The 17440-nt window shown below is 34.7% G+C and overlaps 1 protein-coding gene across 3 annotated transcripts; it reads left to right on the plus strand.

Annotated features, from left to right (window-relative positions):
• The first annotated feature begins 2409 nt into the window (after nucleotides 1–2409).
• Nucleotides 2410–17365, plus strand: LOC113693796 (protein TRANSPARENT TESTA 9-like). 3 transcript variants are annotated; one of them, XM_027212492.2, is made up of 21 exons: nucleotides 2410–2819; nucleotides 4405–4456; nucleotides 4549–4625; nucleotides 4714–4847; nucleotides 4956–5052; nucleotides 5180–5237; nucleotides 6821–6929; nucleotides 7012–7135; nucleotides 7209–7383; nucleotides 7491–7789; nucleotides 8788–8876; nucleotides 8953–9023; nucleotides 10314–10424; nucleotides 12967–13032; nucleotides 14183–14320; nucleotides 14766–14871; nucleotides 14967–15038; nucleotides 15161–15219; nucleotides 15379–15538; nucleotides 15792–15958; nucleotides 16690–17365. In XM_027212492.2, exons 1-21 carry the CDS (start codon nucleotides 2767–2769, stop codon nucleotides 17014–17016), a joined length of 2544 nt encoding a protein of 847 aa, XP_027068293.1. In that variant the 5' UTR covers nucleotides 2410–2766; the 3' UTR covers nucleotides 17017–17365. The 3 variants fall into 3 exon arrangements, with proteins under 3 accessions (XP_027068293.1, XP_071910012.1, XP_071910013.1); XM_072053911.1 differs by having other exon boundaries at nucleotides 15158–15219; nucleotides 16690–17260; XM_072053912.1 differs by having other exon boundaries at nucleotides 8974–9023; nucleotides 15158–15219; nucleotides 16690–17260.
• Nucleotides 17366–17440: the final 75 nt, after the last annotated feature.

Genomic DNA, 17440 nt, shown 5'->3' on the forward strand with positions numbered 1-17440 from the left:
GGAAGGGGGTTCCAACAGGGGAAGGGAAGAGAATGGAAGGAAAAGGAAGGAAGGGATGGACAGAGGAAGAGGAAGGGGAGGGAAGGAGAGTGGAAGAGAAAGAAGGGGAAGGGAGAAAGAGGAAAATAGGAGGAAGAGAGGAAGAAAGAGAGAGAGGCAGTGGTGGCGGTAGTAGGTGGGGTCATTTTTAATTTTCAAAAAATATTCTAAAAAATTTTTAAATTCTAAAATATTTCAAAAAATATCCTCAAAAATGTGCCCAAAAATACCCTAACCCCATTTACAGTAAAAGTTTTTTTTTACATATACTGTTATAGTAAAATTTTTTAAAATTCTCTCAAAAACACCTAATCCACATGGAATATAAAACTTGATACCCAAGACATAAAATAAAAGGAAAATGACCATTTTGGTGTTTCATATTTTGGATTTTGGCCAATTTAATTCCTTATCTACCAGCCTAACCATTTTATTCCTTTATCTTCATAAAGAAAAGCCAATTTAGGATCTCAAATGAAAAATTGAGAATTTATAACCAAACTAGTCAAGTGTGAGGCATGTGAATTGTTACAAATGATTGTTTTGATCCATTATCTTCACAATCGCATCCAAGTCTGTTCTTTCAGTAATTTAAACTCACATTTTCACAAAAAAAAAGTCAATATTAGACTTTTAATAAGCAATTAGAAAAATGGGATGGACATATAACGAGTAAAACTGACCATCACCCTGAAGATAATGGATCAAAATCATCATTTCTAACAGTGCAAATGCCGTGTACTTGACTAAGTCTGTTAAAAATTTTTATATTCTATTGAAGGTCCTAAATTGGTATTCTTTTGCAAAAGGGACTAGAATAGTCGCGATGATAGATAAGGGAATAAATTGATCAAAACCCAAAAGATAAAGGATCAAAATGGCCATTTTGGCTCAAAAAAAAGGTAATTTTTTTGAAATTCAAGATTATCAATTTACTGATCCAGATTCAAAAAAAAAAATAAAATGGTGGAAAATTGGTGTCTACAATATGGAAAACTCTAATATCTAATTTCTCTTCGAAAGTTAACCTTGTTTATCAAGAACCATCACACAAATTCTTAAAACAAATATACACTGGATATCTACTTTTAATAGATCAAAACAATTGAATATCCTATCCATTCAAAACTTTCAATTTCTTTTTTTTTTTAAGAAAATGTCTATACATCATAAACTATAAAATGAAATCATAAAACTATTGAAACTGTACTAAAAAAAGCCAAGATTATGTAATAATACATTTATTTAACATTTCAATCCCATAAATGTACGAGGGATTTACTGTACTAACACGGGAATTGTTAGTCTATATTAACTGATATTTGTTTGTCTTTCATGAAAATATATTAAAAAAATTAAGAACACTAATAAAAAAGCCATGATTCAAAGAGAATATAAACATGAGACATGAGAAAAAAAAAGAGATACAATCAGTGTAAGATCATAGGGTTATTGGTTAAAAATTTGTTATAGGAAAATTTAAAAAATTAAGAAATTATTATATGGATTGGATCATATATTTGTAGGTTGCAAGAGTTGCGATTTGCATAACTTTTTGATTAGCATGTGATTCGATTTGCATATGATCGTTTGATCTATATATTTATTAACAAATCGAATATCTACTCAAGTAAATTGAGTACAAACTTAATTACCCAGTATTCGGATTTTCATATGTTTGATCACACTCATGAAATACAACATAGAGGCTGTTAAAATCAAATTTGGATTAGTAAAAAGGTGCACTAGGATAATTCATAAGAGGGTGTTATTTTAAGTTAATTACTATGAAGGACATTTGTACTAAATTCACTACTTAATACACTATTTGTTATATGGAAAAAGTGTACATTTCATGATTAAATACAAATGCGCTATATAATAAACTCTTTAAACTTAAGACATCTTTATTTATAATTATCTTAGCTTGCCCTTTTAACAAATTTTGCCATCAGAACGTTTTATATGACAAATTAGAAAACCATTGATAAAAAAAAAATTAGAGAACACATGACATACTTGAAAAGAAAATTTCTAAAACGGTATCCTATTATAAGTATGCTCACAGATCTCATGAATTTTCGACCTTTACCGATATGAATATTAGTCCTAAAAAAAACCACAAAGTATTTCCAAAAAAAAAAACCACCCAGAAAATCGACATAATCTTTAAAAATTTCTTGAAAACCTCAACCAGGATTTTGTAATTACATGAAACCTCAGGATAGGCTAGTGTAATTAATCCTGTCCTTGTTTTTAAACTATTAGAAAAGGAAACTACAAGAAAACACCGACCCGCTTCCACAACCCGAAAGGAATCAAAATCGCCAGCTCTGCATTTGTAATTAATCTCCATCCCCATCAAAATCCAATCCAAGGAACCCGTTTTAAAAAAAAATTTATTTGGCGTATTCTCTTAATTGCTACCACTAGTATTTAAATAAAACCCTTTTTTAATTTACGAAAAAAATCGGACCTTCAAATTTCATGATTTCCTCTGGGTGATTGAAGAGAAGAACCCTAATTTTGTTGTTGTTCTTCTTCTGCGAGATTGGGATGCTTTTTTCGGGGATTTCCGCCGATTAAGCTGTGCGGATTTGCCGTACACGCGCAATTTAACCATTTCTGTGTATAGTTTGATATTGTGCGTGAAAGGATGAAATTTGGTGAAGTAAAGAAGGCGGGATTGTGAAATTTTGGAAGAAGAAGAAGGAGAAGAAGAAGATCATGTGGTTTTCGTTCTGGAAATCCAGAGATCGTTTCTCGTTGGATGAACTGAGGTTCGCAATTTTGGCACGACCTTCAATTGTATATTTCCGGGGTTTTGTTTGGGTTTATTTTGGAAATTTAGTTATGTTTTTTGGATGAATCGTCATTTAAGTTGGAAGTAGTAAATTTAAAATGAAAAGTTATATTTCAGCTTAATTGATTGATGGGGAGTTTATTTTGAATGAAAAAGTAGTTTTCAGCTTAATTTTCTGTTGTGGGATTCTGTTGGAGTAGAAAGATAGATTATTGTTTTTGAGTTTTGTACAGAGGTGATTTATTAAGTACGTGTAATGAATTCATTCCTGATGATTTTGGTCCTTATCAAAGTTTGTTCTTTGTCCTTTTGAATTCTGTATCTGTGCCTTTTCTTTTTAATTCTTTTATTGCTTTTTGTTGAAAAAATAGATCTAAAAATGACCAGGGATTAACTAAGGCGTGGAGGCTGTTGTTAGGATGAATTGATTCCGCCATGATTAAACTAGATGATCTAGAAATCTAGATGATCTTTTCAGATGCATAAGCTTAGCTCAGACTCTGGAAACAGAATCTATGTTTTTAATTTGAAGTTTCTTGTTTAGTAGAAGAGATATACAGATGGTATCTGAAATAAGCGCATAGTCAGACTCATAGTTACAGGTTGCGAGGAGACCAAGAGATTCAAGTTCATTTTTACTCTTTGGACTGTAGTCTCTTGTGTGAGCGAAGTAAAGTTTGATTCCCATGAATCTATAGGGAGGGGAGACAATGTGCTGATGCACTTGATAAGTTAAGAGTTCAATTTAAAGCCTACCACATTTTTTTTTTAATCAATATTTCGCATTTTGTTTGAGAAACTGTTACTAGCGGACACAATGAGTTTGGCAATTTGAAAGGCTATATAGCATGTGTATGTTATCAACTGTATAAGATTATATAAAATTTCTTTGCTGCCAAAAAAGGATAGAAAAAATAGCAGCGACTGATTCCATTCTGGACTTTAAAGTATTGCTTATGCCCCAAAGTATTGTTCATGACATGCTGTCCTCAAACGGGAAGTTAATTTTGATTTTGGCTTAGTTCTAGACCATTTTAAAAGTTGGATCAATAAGTTTGGGGTCACTTGTGCCACAAACCGAGGTGCAATATGTACTGAATTAAGTGAAAAACGTCATATGGGTGGTATTTGAGATGCCAATTCAACATGAGAGATAAAACTCTCATTGGTGCAATGAATCATTGGTATGTGGCAAATGAGAATCATGTGGTCTTGGTTTGTTTTGATAGATCTAGGATTGATTGGGCTGAAACCAAACAGTCATCTGATCTGAGAATTGTTCTTATAAAGTAGTCTGAACATGAATTCAGATTAAGATATAATTTAGATACATCTCTTATTAACAACTAGATGTTCCATGACAAATGCTCATTTATTGTTTAGTTGTTTAGCATGCTGAACCAAAATCAAACTTCTGAAACTCATTTCTCCTTTTGTGTCTTCTTTGTGTGGGTTTATACATGGATCTAGTTATCTGTACCTAGTTGTAGGCTATATATACATTGTATGCACAACATATTTGTCTGTTTGTTGTTGTTCATATGCATGTGTTTGTTGTTCAGATTTCTCACTGAGCAACTGATGAAGGTTCAGATTGTTAATGACGTTAATAAGGTGATTGATACTTTCCATCATTTCATGTCTGGACTGCTTTCATACTAAACCTTTCCTGTCAAAAGTTCCTGATATTTCATTTTCGTTTAAAGGATTTTGTCATTGAGGCATTGAGATCGATTGCGGAGCTCATAACTTATGGTGACCAACATGACCCAGCCTTTTTCGAGTGAGACTTTGGATTGCATTTTCTCTTTGAAGCAAAGACATTCCTCTGACAGTTCACATGATTATATTCATCTGTTTTGGTTCTGCAGGTTTTTCATGGAGAAGCAGGTCATGGGTGTTTTTGTTCGTATACTAAAAGTTAGTAGAACTTTGATTGTTGCACTCCAGATGTTGCAGACGATGAGCATTATGATCCAAAATTTAAGAAACGAGCACTCTATATGTAATTGTCATTGTTAATTTTTTTTTCCTTGGAAAAAGGCTTCCTCTTTCCTATTAAAAATCATTTACTTGGCTTATCTTATGCTATTGCCTTTGGTTAACTTTGCAGATTATATGTTCAGTAATGAGCACATTAACTACCTTATAACTTATTCCTTTGACTTCCAAAATGAAGAGTTATTGTCTTACTACATATCATTCCTAAGGTTTGTTGCACTACTTCTGTCCATTCTTGTGAATTTCAAATTTTTGTTGCCAGAAATTTCGTTTTATCAGTAATTTTCTTTCACTTCCTAACATTTATTTTCTTGTGATATGGCTTGTCTATTCAAGAGCAATAAGTGGAAAGTTGAACAAGAATACAATTTCATTGCTTGTTAAGACTCAAGATGTGAGTTCTTTTATCTTGTATGATACTGTTGCTGTTCCATTATTTTATCGTTTTCCAGTTTTTGATTTCTGTGAAATTCATCATTTCATTTTTGTTTGTATCTTAGTTCATGTGAAACAAGGATTATATTTTAGCCCCCAACTACCTGAACATAGATTAATATTAGTCATTTCTAGTCCTTTTTTTTTGAATGTGAGGGATCTGAATACTGTTTCATATGTTAAAATTACAACAATGTAACTTGTATGGTTTGTGGGTCTAGAGCTCACAAACTACAAGAAAAGCTTTAACATCCTTCAAGCATGCACTTCAACACTCCCCCCCCCCATTCTGCAACATGCCCTTGAGGTGCCTTGGAAGAATCAAATAGACTTCTTAAACTGACTTAGATGTTGGTAAATGTATCTGTTAATCTGCTTCCTTGACAAATGGGCCATAATTATTTCCTAGAGAACCTTTTTTTGAACAAAACTGCTGTCAAATAGAGTTCAACACTCTCCCCTATTCTGGAACATGTCCTTGAGGTGCCTTGCTTCTTGAACTGACTTTGATGTTGGTAAATGTATCTGTTAATCTGCTCCTTTGACATAGGGGCCAGAATTATTTTCTAAAGATTACTTTTTGAACCAAAGTGTGGTCAATGTATATCTTGTATACCCCCTTTTGTAGTTAGATTTTGCATATTGTAAAGAAGAAAATGAGAAAGGAAAGGGAATGAGCATCATTTGCAATTTACTTGGAAAGTACAATCATGATTACCATCACTTGGAAGGAATTGTTCCTTTTTGTTGTCTGTAAACCAGTTTCTTGCTTAGTGGATTTTTTTCAAGCTGTATAATTTATCCTTTAGGTTTGCGAGTTGCATCTGAATTGCTCGAGATTTCCAGAGCACTTCTGTTTATTGTAGATTGACAATGGTTGTTTTTATACAATTAACTAAGCTGATGCAGAGATGGAAAATCAAAAGTAGATTTTGGTGGAGCTAGTGAGTTTTCGACTTTGGAGTCTGGTCATTGTGGCGAATATAGTATTCGTGGAATTTCTTTGAGGTTTTGATTGTTGTCAATCAATTACCCTGCATTTTTGTTGGATATTTTTGAGAAGGCTTAATGTGACATCCATGTCCTTTATTGTTCTTTTACTTTCCTTTACTACTGTTTTTAAATTCTGGTGTTATTTTCTTTGTTTATTTGCAAAAGGTTTTGACATTTCATGCAACTGGAGTGGTCATTGTTTATCAATGATACCCAATTCCAGTTTCCTAAGCTATGAACTATAACACTAGAAGCTAAACTTAAAGAAAATGGCAATTTGTTTGTAGCGTTGAGAAAGATGATCTTTATCTTGCTACTGTAAGCGAATAGGATGAGTATTTGAATCACTGAATGAGATGGATTGATTATACTGTGGTGATGCACCTCTTCAGCAATGAATTGTGGTTTCAAGATAAAAATATTCCACTGTTTCTTATGAGATATCAATCTGGCAGCTTGACTGACGGTTTAATTTTCTGCCTTTAGCTTTCTTTTATTTCTTACATTAATTTTTCTGATTGATGATTTTTCTTTTTCGCATTTACATAGGATGAAGTAATTTCCTTCCCGCTTTATGTTGAAGCAATAAAATTTGCATTTCATGAGGAAGGAATGATTCGCACTGCAGTACGTGCTTTGACTCTAAATGTTTATCATGGTTAGTTGCTATCTCATGTTTGTGCCTCCTGTTTGCACATCTATGTTTTGCTAGCACAGATTAACTTTTGGCTGGTCTGCAGTTGGAGATGAAGCCATTAATAGATATCTTGCTAGTGCCCCGCATGCAGATTATTTCTTAAACTTGGTCAAATTTTTCCGTGACCACTGCATCAACTTGAGTGGATTGGTGTTAAATGATACAAAGTAAGAGTTCTCGTTTTACTTCAGTGAACTATAATTGGTATTGGCTAGTTGCTGAATTGAATTAGATTTACAGGAATCTAGGTTCAGAGTCCAGTACTCATATTCTTTCAGCTGTGGATGAGATTGAGGATAATCTTTACTACTTCAGCGATGTCATTTCTGCCGGGATTCCTGATGTTGGGAAGTTGATAACAGACAACATCTTAAAACTTTTGATATTTCCATCAATCCTTCCTTCTTTGAGAATGGTAAGGTCATTAATTTATAAACCTTAACCATTAAGCACTTACCTGCAGCATCTTGATATTTCTAGTTTCATTTTCCGGTTAGTGATCTTTGTTAGTCGACATTTCAGGGAACGGAAACTGGTGTTGCCTGTTCTTTATATTTGATTTGTTGCATCTTGCGCATCGTCAAGATCAAAGACCTGGCAAATACTGTTGCTGCCGCTCTTCTCTGTCGAGTGGAGACATTCAAATCAAGATCTGAAGCTAAGCTAAATGGCTACTCATCTGGACAAGGTTTTCCAGTTGAATGTCAGAAGGCAAACGAGGATGAAGGTTTACAAGTTAGAATTCCAAACTTATCTGATTCCTTGCAGAGTCTATCAGAAGATAAATTGCACCATGATAATTGTGGTTCTTATGCCTTAAGGTAATTACTAAGAATTTAACTGATGCTATCTTATGATATCTTCTCATGCATCCTATTTAGATTTGTTCATTAGTTGTTAGTATGTCCTGAGTATCCTGTTAATAACTGTCTCGCAGCATCTGCCTCTTACTTGTCTCCCCTTTATGAAAATTTTATCATATGTTATTGTTGGAAAATAAATGATTTTAATGCTCTCTCTCTCTCACACAAAAACACAACACACACAGCAAGGAAAGGAGTAAAAAAGATAATTGATAAAGCAAACAGGAATCAAAAGTTTAATTGTGGCTTAGTTCCGAACCACAAACAACAAAGTTTGTAACTTACATGTACCTAGTCAGAAGTCTGTCACGTTTGTTATTTGCACATATGGTATCTACCTACAAATTTACACAGAAACTGAACCTCTTAAGAACTAAAAATATGAAAATCATGCAAAACGGATCTTGGGTGACAGCAAGGATGAGTTTCTTAATCTTTATAATTAGATGCACATGAACAAAGTAGATGGTTGGGATTTTGGATGTTGAAGTTAGTGTGTAGTTAAGAAATAATCATGGATTACTAGTTAACATCTTGACAGCACACCTCTCCGCTGATGTAGTTCGGCATGCTTCTTTTAGATGGTTATATTACTAGTGTCTTGATATTCCAAGTGCTCGGTAAAAGAACATCAATTGTGCCTAGCCCTTCGGTCTTGTTGTCAACTTATAACTGCATCTCCAAGTTGTTTTTGCTGATGAAGTGATAATTAGCATGTAATCTCATCTTTGATTCCTTGTTAAAGAATGGCATTTTGCTACATTTATATGGTCAGATCTGTTCTAATATTTTTAGACTTGCATCAAGAGACAATTACTTTCTGTTGAATGAAATTTTGAAATATATGAAACAGAAAATTAAGATAGTTTTCTTTGTAGCACATAGGTATAATGCAGCGGTGTTTGATCTGTCAAATTATTGGTTCTATTTGTTTAGCAATTTCATTTGTGTTGTAGGGAGTCCTTGCTTTCTTTCATTACAAATGGAGATGATATTCAGGTGTCAGGTTCTCTCAGCGTGTTAGCAACGTTACTGCAAACTAAAGGTTTTATTTCTGACCCCCTATAAGAGTTACTTATTGATGCATATGCACTTCTTCTTATCCGAGTTTTAATATTCAGAATTGGATGAATCAATGCTAGATGCTCTTGGTATTCTTCCACAAAGAAAACAGCATAAAAGACTCTTGCTGGTATGGTTTCTTGTAGTTGCTTTTTTTTCCTACTGAGTATTGTTCTTTTTCATTTTACTCTTGAAACATTTCTGTTATGTTCTTTTTCTTTTTGGGTGAATTTGAGGTCTACCTGCTGGGTTGGAGCGTGAGAACAATTAACTGTTGGCTATACTTGTCTCTTCCCTTTTCTCTTCCAAATCCCTTGTTTTTTTGCCGGCGAGGCCATGTAGGAGTAATATTTCATCTTTGACCGATGGCTAATATTACTCTTTTAAAATTCTCTAAAGCGTCTATTGAGTCTTGGAGATCTGATGGGCATTGTTGAAGTTGAAGTTGTAGATTTAACTTAAAATTTGTTGAAAAGGCTTGTGGAGACCTTTTTCGAGTAGTCAATGTTTGATATTATGGACGAACCTTTCAACTCTGAGCCTAGTAATTATGCATAATACATAGTGAGATGATGGATCAAGACTTCTGCAGACTGGAATCATCGGTGATGCTTGCAAAGTAGGGAGGATATCTCAACATTGCTATGCGGAATTACCTCTTTTATGTCTATCATTTTACTTTCTTCGCTTTCTACTTTTTGGTTTTTGTTTTCCTAATCCACTGCTGAAATTCATTATTTTGTTTTTCCTTCTTGTTCCTGCCCCTTTTTTCCTTTTTGAAGTTTAGGTTCTGCCCCCATCTCCAATAACACTTTCTTTTTTTAATTCAGTTTTTGTTTGGGGTTTGGGGGAGGGGGTTTTACCATTTTTGAGTGATTCATAACTAATTCAGAAGTGAAAACCATCTCTTTTATTCAGTTCAGACAAAGCTTAGAGAGAGCCTCTTGGGTGCTTTTGCTGTCTTTATTTATCTGAAGCTTGTGGAAAAAATATTTGAAAGCTAATCTGGCTGTATTGAAATATCCAGAATTAATAAAGAATAGCTACTATTAATGTTGGTTGCTGATCATGTTATCCTGTTTGACCTTGGTATTATTGCTTGTAAAGGTTTCTTCAGTTTTTCCTGTTGCTATGATTTGTGTTATTCAGCTGGTGGAAAAAGTACTTGACATTCTTTAAGCTAATCTAGCTGTATTGAGTATCCAAAATTAATAAGCAATAGCTACTATTAATGTTGGTTGCTCATCACGTTATCCTGTTTGAGTTTGGTATTATTGCTTATAAAGATTTCTTCTGTTTGTCCTGTTTCTATTATTTGCATGATATCATATGGGCACCTTATTTGATATGCCCTTGAAGGATGGGAAAAATGATTATAATTGGTTCATTCTAAGGATAAAACCCTATTTTATTACTGCAGAAAGCATTAGTTGGTGAGGGATCTGGTGAAGAGCAACTTTTTTCCTCAGCAAATAATGTAACAAAAGATGTGATTAGTGGTGAACTTGATAGCTATGTGCAAAGGATAAAGGTGAGCTAATGCTGATGCACCTTGTTTGCTCCCATGTAACATTTGTCTTGGTTGTTTGTTATTAATTCTTTTTCTAACTACTAACGCAAAAAGATAAAAGATTTTAATTCCATGTCTCTCACTCGTTTCATAACACTCATGATTATTGCTACAAGGAACATCTAAAAGACTTTTGATGGATTCTTCAATAGACTTTTCATGAGGGTATAGCTGATGATTGCTCTGGCTAAAGATTTGATTGGACCAGAGCAACAGATTCTGAAGGATCAGTATATGATCCATGGTCATTTGTCTATAACGATAATGAGAATGTTATTCCTATGAGTCTACCTCTTTAAAAGTTCATTCTTAATGAGATGTCAAGCCATCTTAAAGTTCACCCTTTTCCTTCTGTTTGGTGTTTGTTAATGACATGTCAAGCCGTTTTAGAGATCAAAGGGAGGCTGATTAAGCTACTACCTCAGCATTAGGCTCTGCCTATCTTATTCATTTTCTATTGTTGTATACTGTTAATTGTTTCCTATCAGAAAGCAAGCATGAGAAGATTGATTATCTTGTGCTAAAAATATTGAAACAAAGCATATTAAGTTGAGTCCATTGAGGGGTTTCCTATGTTGCATGCCTTCTATTTATAGTGTGTTCCTCTGAAGCCAGAGGGGAAAATCATGGTGTCAAGAAAATTGTACATGTTAGAGTGCTCCAGGACATTAAAACCCTTTTTTCACTATGGTATCAAATTGAGATCAAGTGGTGTGCATCTAGGCCTGCTAGTGTATAAATTGTCAGTGTAGGAAAGATTAATCCATTAAATTACCGACAGAGGCAACATGACTTTAAAATGTTCAAGCATCCAAAATTCTGCTTCAATTTTACTTTTCTTGCACTCTTAAAGCAGCAAGAATACAGCATAGAATCATGTGATTGAGGCCCGAAACTATATAGGGTGATATCTTGTTGGTACCTGGAGAAACCATTGATGGATCAAGTGACTGGGGAGGCTTGTGAGAGTGTTGATTAATGTATTTTAAGATTCTGCTCTTTGTCATAGTTAGTAATTGGTTACATTGATGTGTAGCATTAGAAATAGCAGTCAGAATTGTAAAGCAGGCAATTTTACATGATCCTTCATTTGGTTTTAATCTCAAGTACCTGTTTCTGCAGCCTCAGAACATTTATTTGTATGTGGCTACGGAAGCTATTCACTGCACCTGCTCTCTGTAATTTACGAGATGGCTTTTGTTAAATGATCATTTACAAACATCAAAGTGCCTGTATGCTCCCAAAATTCGGAAATTGTTATTGGGAGACAAGTATAAAAGGATGCCTTTCCTTAAAGTTCCCATTGGTTATGCTAATTTATGAATGTTGGTTCGGACTTATCAGGCTCAATATATGCCACGTTGAACTTTTGAATTTAGAAAACTATCTTGACTGGAAAGATGTGTGCATTTTGAAACATTAATTTTGGTGTTGGTGAACTATGCCCTCCCAATACATGCTTGTTTATTAAGGTCATTTGCAGGAATTAAATTTTCTTTAATAAATTTCCCATAGTTTTTTGCTTTTCAAGTCATATTTGTTGGATTATTTAAAATACATTCTAATTTTTTTTACTTCCTAAGAAAGTATGAATCTTATGAATCACATCTAAGTTGTTTACTAGACATTCTCTCTGAAAATTGGAAATATTCTGCAGCATATAAGGAAAAGTCTGTCAGAGCTTATATGAATAGAACATTTGGATTGTTGATTTTAATGAAAATTCTATTAGAGCTTCTTGTAATTGAGTAGATAGATTAAATTACTATTTGTTGTCATTTGGGTGGTTGAGTTTAATCACAGATTACCATCTAGTTAACAGGTATTCTAGAACTGCAATTAATTTATGACAGTGCTCATTGTGCTTGAATTTTTTTGACAAGCTACTAAGTTTATAAGATGCGCCAAGAGGGTACAGCTCAAGATAAACAAGTAGTTATCTTCTGCAATGATGAGCCATATCAAGAAGCTCAATAAAAGCTAGGCTGTTGGTTCAGTAGTGGGCATTTATCCAAAAAAGTATAGTGTCTCACAATTGACATTTAAGTTGTTTTTGATTGAGGTTCTTTATTGAAATGTGTATTGTTACCCCCTTTCTATCCTTAGCGTACAAAAGATACACAATGGGGCACAAATCCCAAATCTCTTCTGCTTTCCTCAGAGTAAAACTTCCATCCTAACAGTAGGTTCTCCATGTGTAACGGCATAATTCAATCTACTCAAGTGGTAAAGAACAATGACCACTGATCTGCTGCAATTGTGCAAGAGAAAAGGGCTTCTTCTTCATATTTTAGGCAAAAGCAACTAATTGGATGACCTGTTTTATTTCAAGTTGTACCATGATAGGTTCCTATCATGGTGGTTTTTCAAGCAACAAATGCCAATTCTGTGCCCTTAAGTTACTGAGTAATACTTTTCGGTGGCATTATCTTTGGGGAACCTTTCTGTATTATTCGAGTTTCCAATGGAAGCTGGAAGTAATTTTTTCGATTTTATTTAACAGGAACATTATGGTGTTTCATGTGTGTGGCCGGAGGTTGGAACTAGCTCTCAATTACATAGGTCTCAGGTATCTATCTGTTGCCCCTTCTAGATTGTTAAACAGATGTGGTTTTTGACTTGATTCTTCCGTCATGTGGTTGCATCTTTGCTACTTAGATTGTGTATTGGTTTGTGTATGAATATCAACCTAAATATGTGTATTGATAAAAAATACAAGCTTAAAAAGTGAACTCTTTATCAGCTACCATTTTCTGTATTTATTGTAAATTTATTTAAATTTGTGGATGAACCATGTTGAATAAAAAAGATGAGGCTATGTGAGCTGCTTTTGATGGTAGAGCAAGCAGCCAGCATCTCATCCATATGTGCCCTGTGCATCTTAAACAGATTGGATCTGATCAAAACTGGAAGTACATTATATCTTCTATCATGTTGCTGGCATGAAACTCATTTAGCATGTAAGGATAGATATCTCTTCTGGCAATTCATTCATAGCTTGTACTGTCTTAGTGCAAGAAAATCTCTAAATTTCAGTATGCTGGCAACCCATTTTCTGACCTCTTAGTTTCTGTTATCATAACTTAGACATGTCAGTGGACTTCATTTCTGTGCATTCCATTTATTTGGGAGGTGCTTAGGGTTCTAATACTACGTAGATTGATTAGGTTCTAGCAAGAATTATGAGTATGTCCAATGGCAATTCCTGGAGTTATTTTCACTCTCATTTCTTCCTTTCCTGCTTACTAGCTGTAATAAAGAGCAGAAAACCATTTCCAAAATTGAAAAACCAAAACTTTTGTAGTCTAGTAGAAATTCTCTGTGGGCAACTCCTCAAAAAGTTCTGGAGACTCGTACAATTAGACCATCTAATTTGCTACTTGATTAAGTAAAAGAATGTGCTTTGATTTTGGAGGCATGTCTGTACAAATACTGTGATGAGAATGCTTGCTTGCTGGTTGAGGCCATGGATGACAATGTACTATTTTTGTAAACTACTTATGGGTCTTTCCTTTTTGAATATATGGGTAATTGAATCTTGGGCAAGTCAATATGGAGTGGATGAGGTTCTTTTGTGCCTTGGCTGATACTTACGGTGTGTTAGATTAGTGAATTTGCTTAAGCATGATAAAGCTATTTATCACTGCTTAAGTTGGCTTAAAGTTAAGGAAACCTGTAAATTATTTACTATTCAGATGATGGGTTTCTTTTGTTATTAGGTGCTCGATGCATTGGTCAGTCTTTTCTGCAGGTCAAGTATCTCTGCAGAAACCTTATGGGATGGTGGTTGGCTTTTGCGTCAGTTGCTTCCTTATAGCGAAACAGAATTTAACAGCCACCACCTTAAATCTCTAAGAGTAAGTTGATTTTAGACTAGATGATATTTTTCTAGACATTGGTTCTTTGCTTATTATGTGTACGTTGATCTTTTTCATTGAGAAGTGTACCTAAAACTGATCCATAATTCAAATGACTGGAATAAGATATGCTAGTGCTGGGACTTATGATCATCTTTAAAATCAAGACCCTATGCATTTCTTTCAGTGGGAACTGGATAGTTTCGATGCTGTTTTGCAACATGTATACAGTAGCCAAGCAGAGCCTTCCAATATATTCCTTCTTTGCCTTAAATCACATCCAAATGTTGTAAAGACTCCTTTTAGTGTTATAATTGGTTTAGTATTTCATCATGTGAACTGCAGATGTCATCGTGTAACTCAAAATGACAAGTTATACACTTTAATTTTTTTCATACATTGAATCATTGTATTATTTGATGACTTTGTAGATTTTGATGGCCAGGTGTCATTCCAGAATTGTTGTGGCCTGATTCTTGAGGAAGCAAGAGGGACCTGGCCTGATTTCTTGATAACCGTCCTTTGTGATGAGTGGAGAAAGTGCAAAAGAGGTATGTGTGAAAAAAAATGGTTTTGATTTCTGAGCAAAGGGGAAAAAATTTTCAATATGCTTTGGCCATGTGTAACACAAAATATCTGCTTGTAGCAATTGAGGCTTCATCCCCCCGCAAAGATCTGAAGTGCATGCTGCTGCCACCTTATGATTCAAGTTCTGAAGGTATATCAACCATTACTGACCTTTTTGTTTTCAAATGTTGTCCAAATGCCAATTTCCTATGCTCTTCTTGAATGTAACAAACATTACACACTAATCTTCAATGATTTCTCTTGTCCCAGCAGAGGGTTTTTCTAGCGAATCATCTTTTGCTGCTGGTGGAAAAATGTGTGAGGTGGTTAAGGTAAGACTTGTGCCTATTTTTTAAAGTAATTTTCTTGCAATAATTTAGAGTTCCAGAAGATTCCTTTTCAATTGTCCATCTATATAACACTGGTGTGTTAGCAGACTTGTACAAATTTCCAATTATTGAAGTTTTTAATCTTTGTGATCCTCTTCATAGGTGTTTGTACTATTACATCAACTCCACATTTTCTCTCTTGGCTATGTTTTGCCTGATCAACCTCCAGTACATCCACCAATTGATGCTTCAGCAAACTCACGAGCTAAGAAGGCTGGTGTGGATAGTTTGGGTCCAAAACCAAGCGCTGAACTGAACCTTGGTTAGATGCTTGGCTCCTTTATTTTTCTTCTATATCCTCTGCCTCCTCAAAGGAGCACTTTTCCTGCCACTAGTTTTTTTTATCTATATATGAATAAGTTGTGTATGTTGACATGTATACAAACAGACATCCACAAATGCATAAAGTTTGTAGCCTGTGCAGTTATTAATTAACAATTATTCAAAAAAAGGAGAAATAAAAAATAAACTAGTAATTCTGAAAGATATTTATGTTTGCTTCGTATCATTTTCAGTTGATGCAGTGCCTTGTAGAATAGCATTTGAGAGAGGCAAAGAGCGCCATTTTTGCTTTCTGGCTGTCTCTTTGGGAACTTCAGGTTGGCTTGTACTTGCAGAAGAACTACCCTTTAAACCAAGTCATGGTATTGTTCGAGTGGTTGCACCTTTAGCAGGATGTAATGTAAGTTTCATTGTTTTCTTTTTTGAATTTCTGCTACATGTTGAATTTCTGCTACTTGTTTTTAATTAATTGGCCATTTGCTCATTTGATATTTTGTTAACTGGAACCAAAGATATCCTAACTCTGACTATTCTGGGAGCCGTCTACATTTCATGTTTCCTTCCTTCAGATCTCAAAGACAAGCACTGGAAAAATATGAATGCATCATTAAAAAGCATTTGAGAATTCACCAAAAACTGGGAAGAATAAGAGAGAACTTCTGAACTAATTGTCTACCCATTTGTCTCATTTCAAGACGTAGCAATTCAACTATGGCTGTGGTCGAAACAAATTCGCTCATTTGACAACCATAACTGAAGTGATTATGTATAACTGTTGTGGGCCACTGTATTTCGGTCGGCCAATTGGCAATCTAACCAACTTATTTTAACATTTTGTGCACACAGAGACAGTTCTTTGGAGTCTTTGTTCAAATCCAGTAAGCCTCTTCCCAAACATACAAACCTAGGAACTAAATGAAGGGGTTTTGGACAAAGTTGATGGTTGCTAATTACAATGGCAATCAACTAATTGGCTTAGTGTAACTTGTTTAAACTATTTAGCACAAAAGGAGCCTATGTGGCAATTCTTTCTCGTCTTGCACGTGTTGGTGCTTTTGAAATGTTCTGGTTGATGTGACTTACTGTGTAACACTGTTCTGATTGCATTCCCTCCTTTCTCCCTTGATTCAGCCTAGAGTAGACGATAAACACTCAAGATGGTTGCACCTTCGAATCCGTCCTTCAGCTTTCCCCTTCACTGACTCTGCTAAATATGCTTCTGGTGGAAAAGTCAAAACAAAAGCTTTGGTTGATGGGAGGTGGACCCTGGCATTTCGAGATGAGGGAACTTGCAAAGCTGCTTTGTTAATGATTCTTGATGAGATGCATCTACAAAGTAACGAGGTTCAGAGAAGATTACAACCTTTATTAGACCTTGAGACAGCTTTAGATTCTTCAAGTAGTTCCTTGCTGCTGGAGGCTACCATATCCAGAACGCTACCGCCTAATTCCTTGTGAGATGTACTATTTGTTTTGCTTTTTTTTTTTTTTTTTTTTTTGGGGTTCCTCGGCAATAATATTGTGTATACAATGGGTGAAATATGTTTGTCCATCCATCCTTCTGCATATGTCCACAGGAAACCCTAGGTATAGCGTTGTAGAGTAGAACATATTCTTTGTAAATTAGGTCACTTTGATTGCCCTCTCTTTGTAAATGTTACTAAATTGCCCAATTTTTTGACTGGTTAGGCAGCCTTTGCTATCCTTTGTAATTGTAAGCTCTGTAGCCTCCTGTATACTTGCAGAAAGTCGAAGTAGATTTGACAGCGGAAAAAGAAAATAAAACCAAAGAATTGTGATTCTGTTACATGTTTTACAATTCTACCTTGGATTTGGTTTGTTTTACAATTCATCCTTCTCCATCAGTGTTCCAAGCAAGTTG

The sequence above is a fragment of the Coffea arabica genome, chromosome 6c, assembly GCF_036785885.1.
Source record: "Coffea arabica cultivar ET-39 chromosome 6c, Coffea Arabica ET-39 HiFi, whole genome shotgun sequence".
Classification (NCBI taxonomy): domain Eukaryota; kingdom Viridiplantae; phylum Streptophyta; class Magnoliopsida; order Gentianales; family Rubiaceae; genus Coffea; species Coffea arabica.

Bases quoted from the DNA above. Each gene is read 5' to 3' on its own strand.
- LOC113693796 (XM_072053911.1), top strand. From the start codon at position 2,767: ATGTGGTTTTCGTTCTGGAAATCCAGAGATCGTTTCTCGTTGGATGAA. The intron at 4,848-4,955 runs GTAATTGTCATT...TTAACTTTGCAG, and splicing joins AAGAAACGAGCACTCTATAT to ATTATATGTTCAGTAATGAG. The intron at 15,959-16,689 runs GTAAGTTTCATT...CCCTTGATTCAG, and splicing joins CACCTTTAGCAGGATGTAAT to CCTAGAGTAGACGATAAACA.